This window comes from Eriocheir sinensis, unplaced genomic scaffold, assembly GCF_024679095.1.
Source record: "Eriocheir sinensis breed Jianghai 21 unplaced genomic scaffold, ASM2467909v1 Scaffold120, whole genome shotgun sequence".
Taxonomy (NCBI): domain Eukaryota; kingdom Metazoa; phylum Arthropoda; class Malacostraca; order Decapoda; family Varunidae; genus Eriocheir; species Eriocheir sinensis.
In genome coordinates this window covers 46,381-57,802 of record NW_026110519.1, presented here as the reverse complement: position 1 = coordinate 57,802, position 11,422 = coordinate 46,381, and the positions used below count along the sequence as shown (strand labels likewise).

The 11,422-nt window shown below is 45.6% G+C and overlaps 1 protein-coding gene across 1 annotated transcript; it reads left to right on the top strand.

The window, feature by feature from the left end:
* Positions 1-1,533: 1,533 nt before the first annotated feature.
* On the top strand, positions 1,534-10,455 carry LOC126989528 (ADP-ribosylation factor-like protein 4C; the record flags this gene model as incomplete). Its single annotated transcript, XM_050848103.1, has 2 exons — positions 1,534-2,697; positions 10,421-10,455. Coding segments are annotated over exons 1-2 (798 nt in total), but the record flags the coding sequence as incomplete, so codon positions are not given.
* Positions 10,456-11,422: the final 967 nt, after the last annotated feature.

Sequence of the window (11,422 nt, the reverse complement as noted above, 5' to 3'; positions counted from 1 at the left end):
TGTGTCCAGGTAATGTCGTGTGATATGTTTCCAGGTAATGTCGTGTGATATGTTTCCAGGTAATGTCGTGTGATAGGCTTCCACGTAATGTCATGTGATATGTTTCCAGTTAATGTCGTGTGATATGTTTCGATATAATGTCGTGTGATATGTTTCCAGGTAAGGTCGTGTGATATGTTTCCAGTTAATGTCGTGTGATATGTTTCCAGGTAAGGTCGTGTGATATGTTTCCAGGTAATGTCGTGTGATATGTTTCCAGGTAAGGTCGTGTGATATGTTTCCACGTAATGTCGTGTGATATGTTTCCACGTAATGTCGTGTGATATGTTTCCAGGTAATGTCGTGTGATATGTTTCCAGGTAATGTCGTGTGATATATTTCCACGTAATGTCGTGTTATATGTTTCCAGGTAACGTTGTGTGATATGTTTCCAGGTAATGTCGTGTGATATGTTTCCAGGTAATGGTGTGTGATATGTTTCCACGTAATGTCGTGTTATATGTTTCCATGTAATGTCGTTTGATATGTTTCCAGGTAATGTTGTGTGATATGTTTCCACGTTATGTCGTGTGATATGTTTCCAGGTAATGTCGTGTGATATGTTTCCAGGTAATGTTGTGTGATATGTTTCCACGTTATGTCGTGTGATATGTTTCCAGGTAATGTTGTGTGATATGTTTCCACGTTATGTCGTGTGATATGTTTCCAGGTAATGTTGTGTGATATGTTTCCACGTTATGTCGTGTGATATGTTTCCAGGTAATGTCGTGTGATATGTTTCCAGGTAATGTCATATGATATGTTTCCACGTAATGTCGTGTGATATGTTTCCAGGTAATGTTGTGTGATATGTTTCCAGGTAATGTTGTGTGATATGTTTCCAGGTAATGTTGTGGGATATGTTTCCAGGTAATGTTGTGTGATATGTTTCCAGGTTATGTCGTGTGATATGTTTCCAGGTAATATTGTGTGATATGTTTCCAGGTAATGTCGTGTTATATGTTTCCCGGTAATGTCGTGTGATATGTTTCCACGTAATGTTGTGTGATATGTTTCCTGGTAATGTCGTGTGATATGTTTCCAGGTAATGTCGTGTGATATGTTTCCAGATAATGTTGTGTGACATGTTTCCAGGTAATGTCGTGTGATATGTTTCCAGGTAATGTCGTATGATATGCAGTGATGGCCACGGTTCTTCTAACCCGCTAACCGCTGATTAGCGAGGCAAGTTTTTTCATTAGGTGATTAGATTTTTTGTTAACTTTGTAAAGTGTTAGTGAACCAATTAGCTTCCCCTGAATATAGTTTCTCGTCCGCCAACTTTAAGTCCACTAAAAAAATCATACAGGTTTGTGGACAGACACAGCACCAGCTGAGCCACATGGCGCAGTAATTCCAGGGCTTCCACTTTTGGGTAAATTAATCATTAAAATAGGGTAATTGGACGCTTATTAGTGAAATCTATTGTCTAAGATACAACTCATTGAAATTTCAGTTCACTAGGTCTGTTTTTAAGGATTTTAGAGCCAAAATACTAAACCGAAGATAAATCCATATACAGTAAAATAGCGGTTAGCGGTTAGCGTTAGCTTCCACTAATTTCTTTATTGGTTTAGCGGTTTAGCATATGCGAAGTTAATATTATGGTCAGTGGATCACCAGTTAGCGAAGCTAACTTTTTGGTTAGCGGTGCCCACCACTGCTGGACACACTGCCGCTTCCAACACGTTGCAGCGTCTACTCTGTGACTGTTGAGTAGTGTACTCCGTAGAGTGCCCAACGCTGTCTGCTACTCCAGCTGAGCAGTGGACTGTTTTAGGCTACTACTCAGAAGGCTGCACTGTATCAACTGTGTTGCCTACTGTAGAATGCTACGTACAACTCACAGGGGTACTTTGTAGGCCACTTACAGGGCACTCTGGCTACTCAGACGAATGGCTGAGGAAAAGGAGGAGGAGGAGGGGGAGGAGGAGGAGGAGGAGGAAGGTGGCCAGGATGAATGTGAGAGTGGCGGCACGCGTGTGGCATGCGGCGGCCGGCCAGGCCAGTGTGGCTGTGTGCGGGTTGGCAGGTGGACACGGGCAGTGCGCACACTGCCGCGCCGCGCCGCGCCTCGCCACACATGCAGCTGTTGGGGCAGGAGCCTGGCGGGGCTCGTGGCGGGGCCGCCCACACTGGTGCTCGTGGGCCTCGACTCGTCGGGCAAGACCACGGCGCTGCTGCGGCTCAAGTACGGCCACTACGTGAACACCGTGCCCACCGTCGGCTTCAACTGCGAATGTTTGCGGGGCGGCGGTTGCTCCTGGGTGGCATGGGACGTGGGCGGCGATGATCGCGTGCGAACCCTTTGGCGCGCCTACACGCGCGGCGCCGACGCGGTGCTGTTCGTGGTGGATGCCAGCAGCGGCGAGGAGCGGCTGGAGGAGGCGCGCCACGAGTTGCACGTCCTGGTGCGCCGGCAAGCGGCACAGAGCGCCGCGCTGCGCCGCTCACGGCCGCCGCTGCTGGTGCTGGCCAACAAACAGGATATTCCGGGGGCCAGAACGCCCGCCGCCATGGCTGACGCCCTCGGCCTGCACGACCTGCCGCCCGCCCAGCCCTGGGGCCTTGCACCCGCCTGTGCCGTCACCGGCGAGGGTCTGCCCGAGGCCAATGACCTCCTGCGCCGCCTCCTCCTCAAGGCACGCCGGGCCTCGCTCTCACGGGGCTGACTTGCGGGTCATCCTATGCTCCCCGCCGCCCCCACCTCCTTCAGTTTATCCCTGCCCAGCCTCGCACCAAACCCCTGGACCCCCGAGGCGTTAGGCGATGGAGCCCGAGTACTCGTATGGGGACAGGCGGGGAACTACAGACAACTGAGTGCCACTGGTGGCTGACGTATGTGATAATGTGTGTGTATGTATGTGTGTGTGTGTGTGTGTGTGTGTGTGTGTGTGTGTGTGTGTGTGTGTGTGTGTGTGTGTGTGTGTGTGTGAAGCGTGCATGCAGTGTTTGAAGGGGTGTATTTATAATATTTATTGTGCAATAGCCAGAAACGTCACACATACACAAGCACGTAGCCTGTACCCAGAGATCCGTTACTTGTGAGTCGCTCATCCGGGAAAAGTAATAGTTGGCAATCGTGAGACTATTGTGTGATCAGACCATTACACACACACACACACACACACACACACACACACACACACACACACACACACACACATATACACACACCACTCCGGTAGCTCAATCGGTTAGAGCGCGGCGCTGCAAGGCTTCAAGGTCAAACAGGCGGCGGTTCGAGCCCCGCTCAGGCCGGATTCTTTCCGTTGACTAGGAGTGGTTACTGTCCACCCTTGACCAAGGGGGATGGGGTGTGTGGTGTGTGAGGTCCTGGCAGTACCCAGAGATCGACGATAATGAGCATGCACTTCCTCGTGTCGGGAGGGTACCTGCTGGCGAAAGCGAGTCCAACTCGTGATCAGGCCTTGGTGAATTACAAACACACACACACACACACACACACACACACACACACAACAGGCTCTGGTCAGTGTTACATGTAGTACAACTGTATTATACGTACGTGCATCCCTTGAGACAAATGTATATGTAAATAGCCGTATTTATAAAGATGTAGGAAATATATTTTGTTATACTGTTGAAACTATGTGGAAGTATTATTATCTTTACCACTCTTCTATCGATCTACGTTGGACGCGCACAGAAACTAATTGTCTCCTTTCATCATTATAGGACAAAACCAGGCACGGAAAAAAGACGAGAAAAACAAGAACAACAGCACCATAAAAAATACGAGTAGAAAGGAAGAACCAGATTAAGAACTAGAAAAAGATCAAGAACACGAATAACTAGAAGAACCAGCAGATCAAGAACAGGAGGAAGAACAAGAACCAGTAAAAATAAGAGGAAAAAAAACACAGACGGAGAAAGTGAACGTAAACAACATTACAAAGAGCAGTATATTAAAACTAACCGCGTGACCTGCTATGCCTCCTGACCCTCCCTGACCTGACCTGACCTCTTGTTTACCGTGACCTCTGACCGCTCGTGACCCTTTATGACCCCCGCTGTCCCCACCAAAACAACCGAGCAGAGAGGATTCAGAGAGCTTCAAAACATCTATTGACCCTCTTGGTAAAGTAACACGCAAACAGGTGATGTGGTGGTGGTGGTGGTAGTAGTAGTAGTAGTAGTAGTAGTAGTAGTAGTAGTAGTAGTAGTAGTTGAAGTAGTAGTTGAAGTGATAATAGATGTAGTTGTTACTGTTGTTGTTGTAATAGTAGTAGAAGTAGTCCCCCAAGACTGGGTGGGATGGGGATCACCAACCCTGAGAAGCTGGCAGATAAGGAGAACCAAAACTCCATCAGCCTTACCAGGTCACTCATCAACAGGATCATCGCTCAGGAGGCAGAGGGCGAGATAGACCAAACAGAAATAAGAGATATTAAAAGAAAAATCTCAGAAGAAAGACAACAGGCCCAAAAAGACGAGCTGGACCGTCTTACACACCACCTGTCCACATAAATGGGTAGAAAATACACACAGCACAGGAGGCAGGCGCCTCTAGCTGGCTAACGTCATTACCAATCAGAGGAAAGGGCTTCAGCCTCAACAAACAAGAATTTGTCGACGCCATTGCTCTGAGATATGGCTGGCCGATTGAGGGACTGCCTGATCTCTGTGCATGTGGATCACCAAATGATGTCACCCACACCATGACATGTAAAAAAGGAGGCTTTGTCTGTATTCGACACGATGACGTGAGGGATCTGACAGCCAGCATGCTCGGGGAGGTATGCCAAGACGTCACTACCGAGCCGGCACTGCTTCCCCTGGACGGCGAACACCTTCGGTACAGGACAGCCAATACTTCACAGGAGGCACGGGTTGATGTAAGTGCCCGCGGATTCTGGGTGCGCGGACAGCGGGCGTTCATGGACATCCGCATATTCGACCCGATGGCTGCCTGTCACCGTGAGCTGCCCCTGCAAGCCGCCCAACACAGGAACGAGCAGGAGAAGACAAGGGCATACGGTGAAAGAATCCAACATGTGGATCAGGGCAGTTTCACCCCCCTCGTCTTCACCACATCCGGCGGGATGGGTCCCAGGGCCCAATGCTTCGACGCACGCCTCGCGGAACTAATCTCAGAAAAGAAGCATCAGCCAAGGAGCCACGTTGTCGCCTGGATGAGGTGTCGCCTCTCGTTCTCCCTGCTCAGGTCGGCCATCCTATGTCTCAGGGGCACCAGACACTCTGGTCCAAAAGCCACCAACATCTCCAATATGGACTATGAAGCCACAGTGGTGGAGAGTGACATTAGGGTGGGTCGGGAGTGACTGGAGTAGGGAAGGAAAGGGGAATCTAGACGTAATAGATGATAGGTGATTTAGTGTCAGGTAGTATTAGTGATATGATTGGATGCCACAGTCATTAGCGAACAGAGTTGGGGCTAATGACCTCCAAGCTATGGAGCCCTCCATGATTATGTGTCGGGAAAATAAACATGGGTGGAGGTATCATTTATGTTGTAAAAAAAAAAAAGTAGAAGTAGTAGCAGCAGCAGTAGTAGTAGTAGTAGTAGTAGTAGTAGTAGTAGTAGTAGTAGTAGTGGTTGTTGTTGTTGTTGTTGTTGTAGCACGAAGAAAAAGAACAAATAGAAAAATAAAAGAAGAAAAAGAAAGAAAGAAAGGAAAAGAAAAAAACAAAAACAAAACAAGAAAAGAAAGAAAGGAAAAACAAGAACAAATGCAAAAACAAAACAAAACAACAAAACAACAAAAACAAAAACAAAACATCAAAGCAAAAAGAAGAAAAAAAGGAGAGCAAAACGTTGGTTACTCAGGAGAAAGCCGCCAGAAACGTTCATCACAGCCCCACCAACACACACACACGCGGCACTGGAGAAAGCGTCGCTGATTTCACGTTGGGCGACACGCTGGCGGCTGGTTCATATAATTATCCATTTTATAAGTTTCTCTCTTAGCTTCCAGGACTTTTTTATAACTTAATTCCATATCATATTTTTCTATCTCATAACACAACTCCCAGACCTTGTAATCATAACTGCATTTGGCATCATATTGTATTTATTTTATTTATTTACAAGCTTCTCTCTCACACACGGTTTATTTTTTTTATAACTGAATTTCGCATCATATATTCATTTATCTCTACCACAATTCCAAGGTATTTTCTATGTATCTTTCACTTTAACCTCATATTGTATTTATTTTATTTATTTACAATCTTCTCTCTCACACACGGCTTCCATATTTTTTTATTTTTATAACTGAATTTCACATCATATATTCATTTATCTCTGACACAATTCCAAGGTGCCGTCTATGTCTCTTTCAGTTGAACCTCATATTGTATTTATTTTATTTATTTACAAGCTTCTCTCTTACACACAGTTTCTTTTTTTTATAAATGAATTTCACATATATTCATTCATCTCTGACACAGTTCCAAGGTGCTGTCTATGTATCTTTCAGTTTAACCTCATATTGTATTTATTTTATTTATTTACAAGCTTCCTTCTCTCACACAGTTTCCAGATTTTTTTATAACAGGATTTCACATCATTTATTTATTTCTGACATAGTTCCAAGATGCTTTATATGTATCTCTGAGTTTACCATCGTTATTTCGTGTATTTAATTTCTTTCACACGGCTTTCATAGTTTCCAAGCATCATTAACAGTGAACCAACCAGTCAGTCACTCTTCTCGTCCTCCACAATGACAGTAAGAACAAGGTACAAACAGTTAACAGGGAACCAGTCAGTCAGTCACTCTTCTCGTCCTCCACAATGACAGTAAGAACAAGGTACAAACAGTTAACAGTGAACCAACCAGTCAGTCACTCTTCTCGTCCTCCATAATGACAGTGAGAACAAGGTACAAACAGTTAACAGTGAACCAACCAGTCAGTCACTCTTCTCGTCCTCCACAATGACAGTAAGAACAAGGTACAAACAGTTAACAGTGAACCAACCAGTCAGTCACTCTTCTCGTCCTCCACAATGACAGTAAGAACAAGGTACAAACAGTTAACAGTGAACCAACCAGTCAGTCACTCTTCTCGTCCTCCATAATGACAGTGAGAACAAGGTACAAACAGTTAACAGGGAACCAACCAGTCAGTCAGTCACTCATCTCGTCCTCCACAATGACAGTAAGAACAAGGTACAAACAGTTAACAGGGAACCAGTCAGTCAGTCTTTTCCTTCAACTTCCATGCCGGTTAGATCAAGGCACAAGTTGTGTTGCACAATGTATTGCACAATTTTTTTTGTAGAATATAAAATTTTGGATTAGCAATAATATGAATTAGCTCAAAATAATTGACAATAAAAATTGGGTGGAGTGGAAGACCAATGGTAGAGTGGTGGATGGAGGTGGAAGAGAGAGAGCCAGAGGTGGAGTCGTAGCGCACTAGGAAATACCCGACACCTGTAAGCAGAGGGACGAGTGTCGGGAGAACAACTGGAAGGCCGGGGTGGACAGGTAACTGTCTTACAATAGGCTGGAAAGAACTGAAATGGCACTAAATGGCTGGGTGGAAGAATGGACTGGGTGGAGGTGGAAGTTGAGGTGGACATTGTGGAATATACGGAGCAAAAGACCACAGAGCAAACTATACAAGTACACATTTCATGAATGCTAAAATGATAAGAACTGATTCACCTAACAGTGTATTCACAATTCACATGCTATTTTTTGACCAGCATTACAACAGCTTTTTTTACTATTGAAATTTATAATTTTCAAATAAATACTCATAGATATCCATTGATTGAATTTTAGCCAACACTTCTAAAGCTTATTTTTTACCCAACTTATTAATCTCACAATCTTAAAGGGTTCCCAAGCTCGGAACGAAAATATTAATAAAACAAAAGTTCTTGCACTAATGCAGTGGTTCACAACCTTTTTTTCAAGCGACCCCGATCATGCACCTCTAGACACGACCGCGAAACCACTAGTTTAGTTGTATATGTGTTATTATAACATCATAAAACCATGCTTGATATTTTGAGGTCTTGGCGACCCCAGGAAAAGCGCTTGGTGACCCCACTTAAGGTCACGACCCCAAAGTTGGGAAAGGGGACTCTAATGGCTTGAAATTTTGGGATATGTTTGTATAATGCTGTCCTTCCCTCGTTGTGTATGAATGTAAATGTTTTTCGTTCATGACATTGTCATACATGCTTTTTTATTTAAAATGCTCTACCAGTCTTATTATTTGTTATTAAGCAACGAAGATGCCTACGATATTCCTCATATGTCATGATCTGTCATGGTCGCATGGGGTAGGCGGTGGCTGAGTGGTTAGCGTGAAGGGCTTACATTTACCACGCCATGGACAACGTCGGTTCGAATTAGCACGCTACCACCTGGGATTTTTCAGTCACCGCCGAGTGGCCTAAGACTACCCACATGTTGTCCATAAGACCACCCATCGACCCGGGCTCTAGAAGAAACCGTCCAGTGGATCATGAATGAGTTCCGGGGGGCAGCATGAGCTAAGCATAATTGGCGCCACTATAAAAAAAAAATTGCCCACGCCACGACGGGCTTGGGCTGTGAGGCAGGAGACTGACAGGAAGTGGGCTGCAGGGGCTCTAGGAGGTGGTAGAGACTGGGTGGAGATGCGGCTGGGCTGGACGTGGAGGCCGTATTGTGCTGGCCTCCTCCTGATTGAACCTTCTGCAAGTCAGGGCATTCAGGAGTGTTTTCATCAGTATGTACACTAGTGTGTCTGTAGAGGTTTTTCTTCGCAGTGAACCTTTTGCCACAGTCAAGGCATTCATGAGGTCTTTCACCAGTGTGTGCAAGGGTGTGTTCGTTGAGGTTACTCTTTGTACGGAACCTTTTGCCACACTGATAGCATTCATGAGGCCTTTCACTTTTTTTGTTTTAGTTTACTTTTTCAGTCTTGATTTTGGGTGATGGGGCACTCTGCCAAGTGCCTAACAATCACCAACTTTTTAGAGGCTGCAACCGAGGGTTCTTTTTAGGATGGTAGTGGTTCCCTTAAGGGCAATTGTTTGGATTTCTGTTGCCCTCGGGTTTCCTGGGATTTTAGCTAGATGGTCTTTGAATTTATTTTTCAGTAGGCCTGTTGCTCCGGCAATGACTGGCACAGTCGAGATGTTCTTCAAATTCCAGTTTCTGTTCATATCATGCATCTTGGTGACTTGGTGACCTTCTCCCTTTCAGCTCTGTTTAGCCCGCTGTCATGTGGGATACTGACCTCAACTATCATAGCCACTTTTTCTTTCCTGTTCCACACAACCAGGTCCGGTTTCACTGCAGCATTATCTAAGTAGGTAGCTGTTGGAATTACCTGGTCATAGTAGATGGTGTGCGTCTCATTTCCGGTGATTTTCTCTGGCTGATGTTCCCACACTTTGCTAGAGCACTTGATGTTCAGGCTGTTGCAGATGGTCCAGTGTAGGTATTTGCACACTTCATCATGCCTGACTGTGTAGTAGCCATCGGCTAGCAGAGTCTGGCATCTGCAGATCAGGTGGCTCACACTTTCAATTTCAGTGTGGCAGAACCTGCATTTGTTGTTGTTACTGAGACCATGTAATGTGTATATTATAATGTACATGTGTATGTATGACTGTACGTGTGGCGACACCCGGTCGGTGTCGCACAACAGGATGTCTAACAACACGTCGTGCTTTTGGCCGTGGGAAGCTGTGATGAACTGACACTAGGATCAGCAAATGATGACTTTCATCAACAGTCATCAACCGGAAGCCCCACCCTTCCGGACGAACTACAAGCAAATAAAACGGGCGAACAACGCGGAGAAGGGAGAGAAGACGGGTGACGGGCAGGCGAGCGGTGCTCCGCCGCTCCGCGCCCTGCAGCGGTGTGGCTGTCTCTGATTTCGTGCGTCTCGCTCACGTAAACTGTAAACCTTATGTAGTACAACTGTTAATATAGTTAAAATACATTTGGTATTTGTATTAACCTGAGAGAGAGAACTAAAGTGAACTAAAGTGAACTTATAAACGGCTACCGCTCGGCCACACATCACTTAACTAAAAAGGCTATTGTGTTGTCTCACGACTTCTATCAACTGGAAAAAGCAGGCAACGGTACACCGGACCTGACGTGAGATAACAGTTCGCGCCTTAATCAAAAACACACAAAAAAACAGCTAACAAAAAGGCACCTCCACACAGCCCGCGCGCCCCGCCTCTCACCTCCACACAACCAAGTTTCCTTGGAGGTGTCCAGGCATTTGTTTCTTCCTACGACACAACTCGTCGTAGGTGCGCACTTATCTTCGCCAGGCAACTCGGACCTTTGAGGGTGACTGGTGGGCGTATATTGTCTGCCCGCCGCCCCTCCCACCACCGCTACCAGACGGGGGACGGCAGACCCTGCCACCCCTGCAGCCCTGCCCTTGCCACCGGCGAGGCGAAGGACGCGAGCGTGCTGAGTAGTGGGGTATCGAGTTGCTGTCTTCAAGGTTTTTAACACATTATAGCTGACACTCATTGATACGGTTTCAGTAAGGTCACCACTTGTAACATTATTTCAGGTGAATTACTATTATTATGTTCACGTGTTTAGGCGTGTGGGGCCGTATCTAATCTATTAGATTTTTCAGCTGTTGATTTTTCTGGCGTGTGGATGTTTAATATTTTTCTTGAGTAACATGGTTACGCATTTTATGTATAATCATTCATTTTCTTTTCTCCTTTCTTTTGTGTGTTTTATTGCACAGTGGAGAAGTTATGTCTTGCTAAGCCTCACTCATTATTCTTTTTCCTCTTTTATTATGCATTTTAAAAGCATAGGGGAGGAGTGAGCACATACTTAGCGGTGAATGATTATTACTTTACTTATTTTTGCAGCAATATTTTTTTTCTTTTACCATTTTACTCCTCATTTTACTAGTAACTCTTTTTAATGGCAGAGAAACCTGAACAGAGGAATTTTAGGGGTGGGTAGAGATAAAGAACAGTGCCGTCAAGGATAACGGTAACTGTTCTCATGTAAGGAGTGTAGCAGTCTTCAAAGGGTGCTTGCTCCTCCTACGCTGCATGTGCAACCAAGAGGTATTTACTTACCTTACTAATCCCACAATGGCTTCTGCCCCTAATCACCCGCTAACAGCAACAGCAGTTAGGCCTTTCGCAGGGTAGCAAGGGAGGCAGATTGTTCGGCCAGGGACTTCTTGTTTCAAAGTGAGATTGTCATGGACATTTCATTCGTGTCAAATCCGGGAGATTAAATATCTCTCAGCTGCTCGAAGGTCAATCCTGGAACAGGGCACGGCCCTCATAAACAGGAGCGCGTTCACTGGACGGAAGGATTATGATGCGTTTCGGTCACTTTTTCTTGAAACATTTGGGGAAGATGGGCAACACAGCCTCATAAAGGGT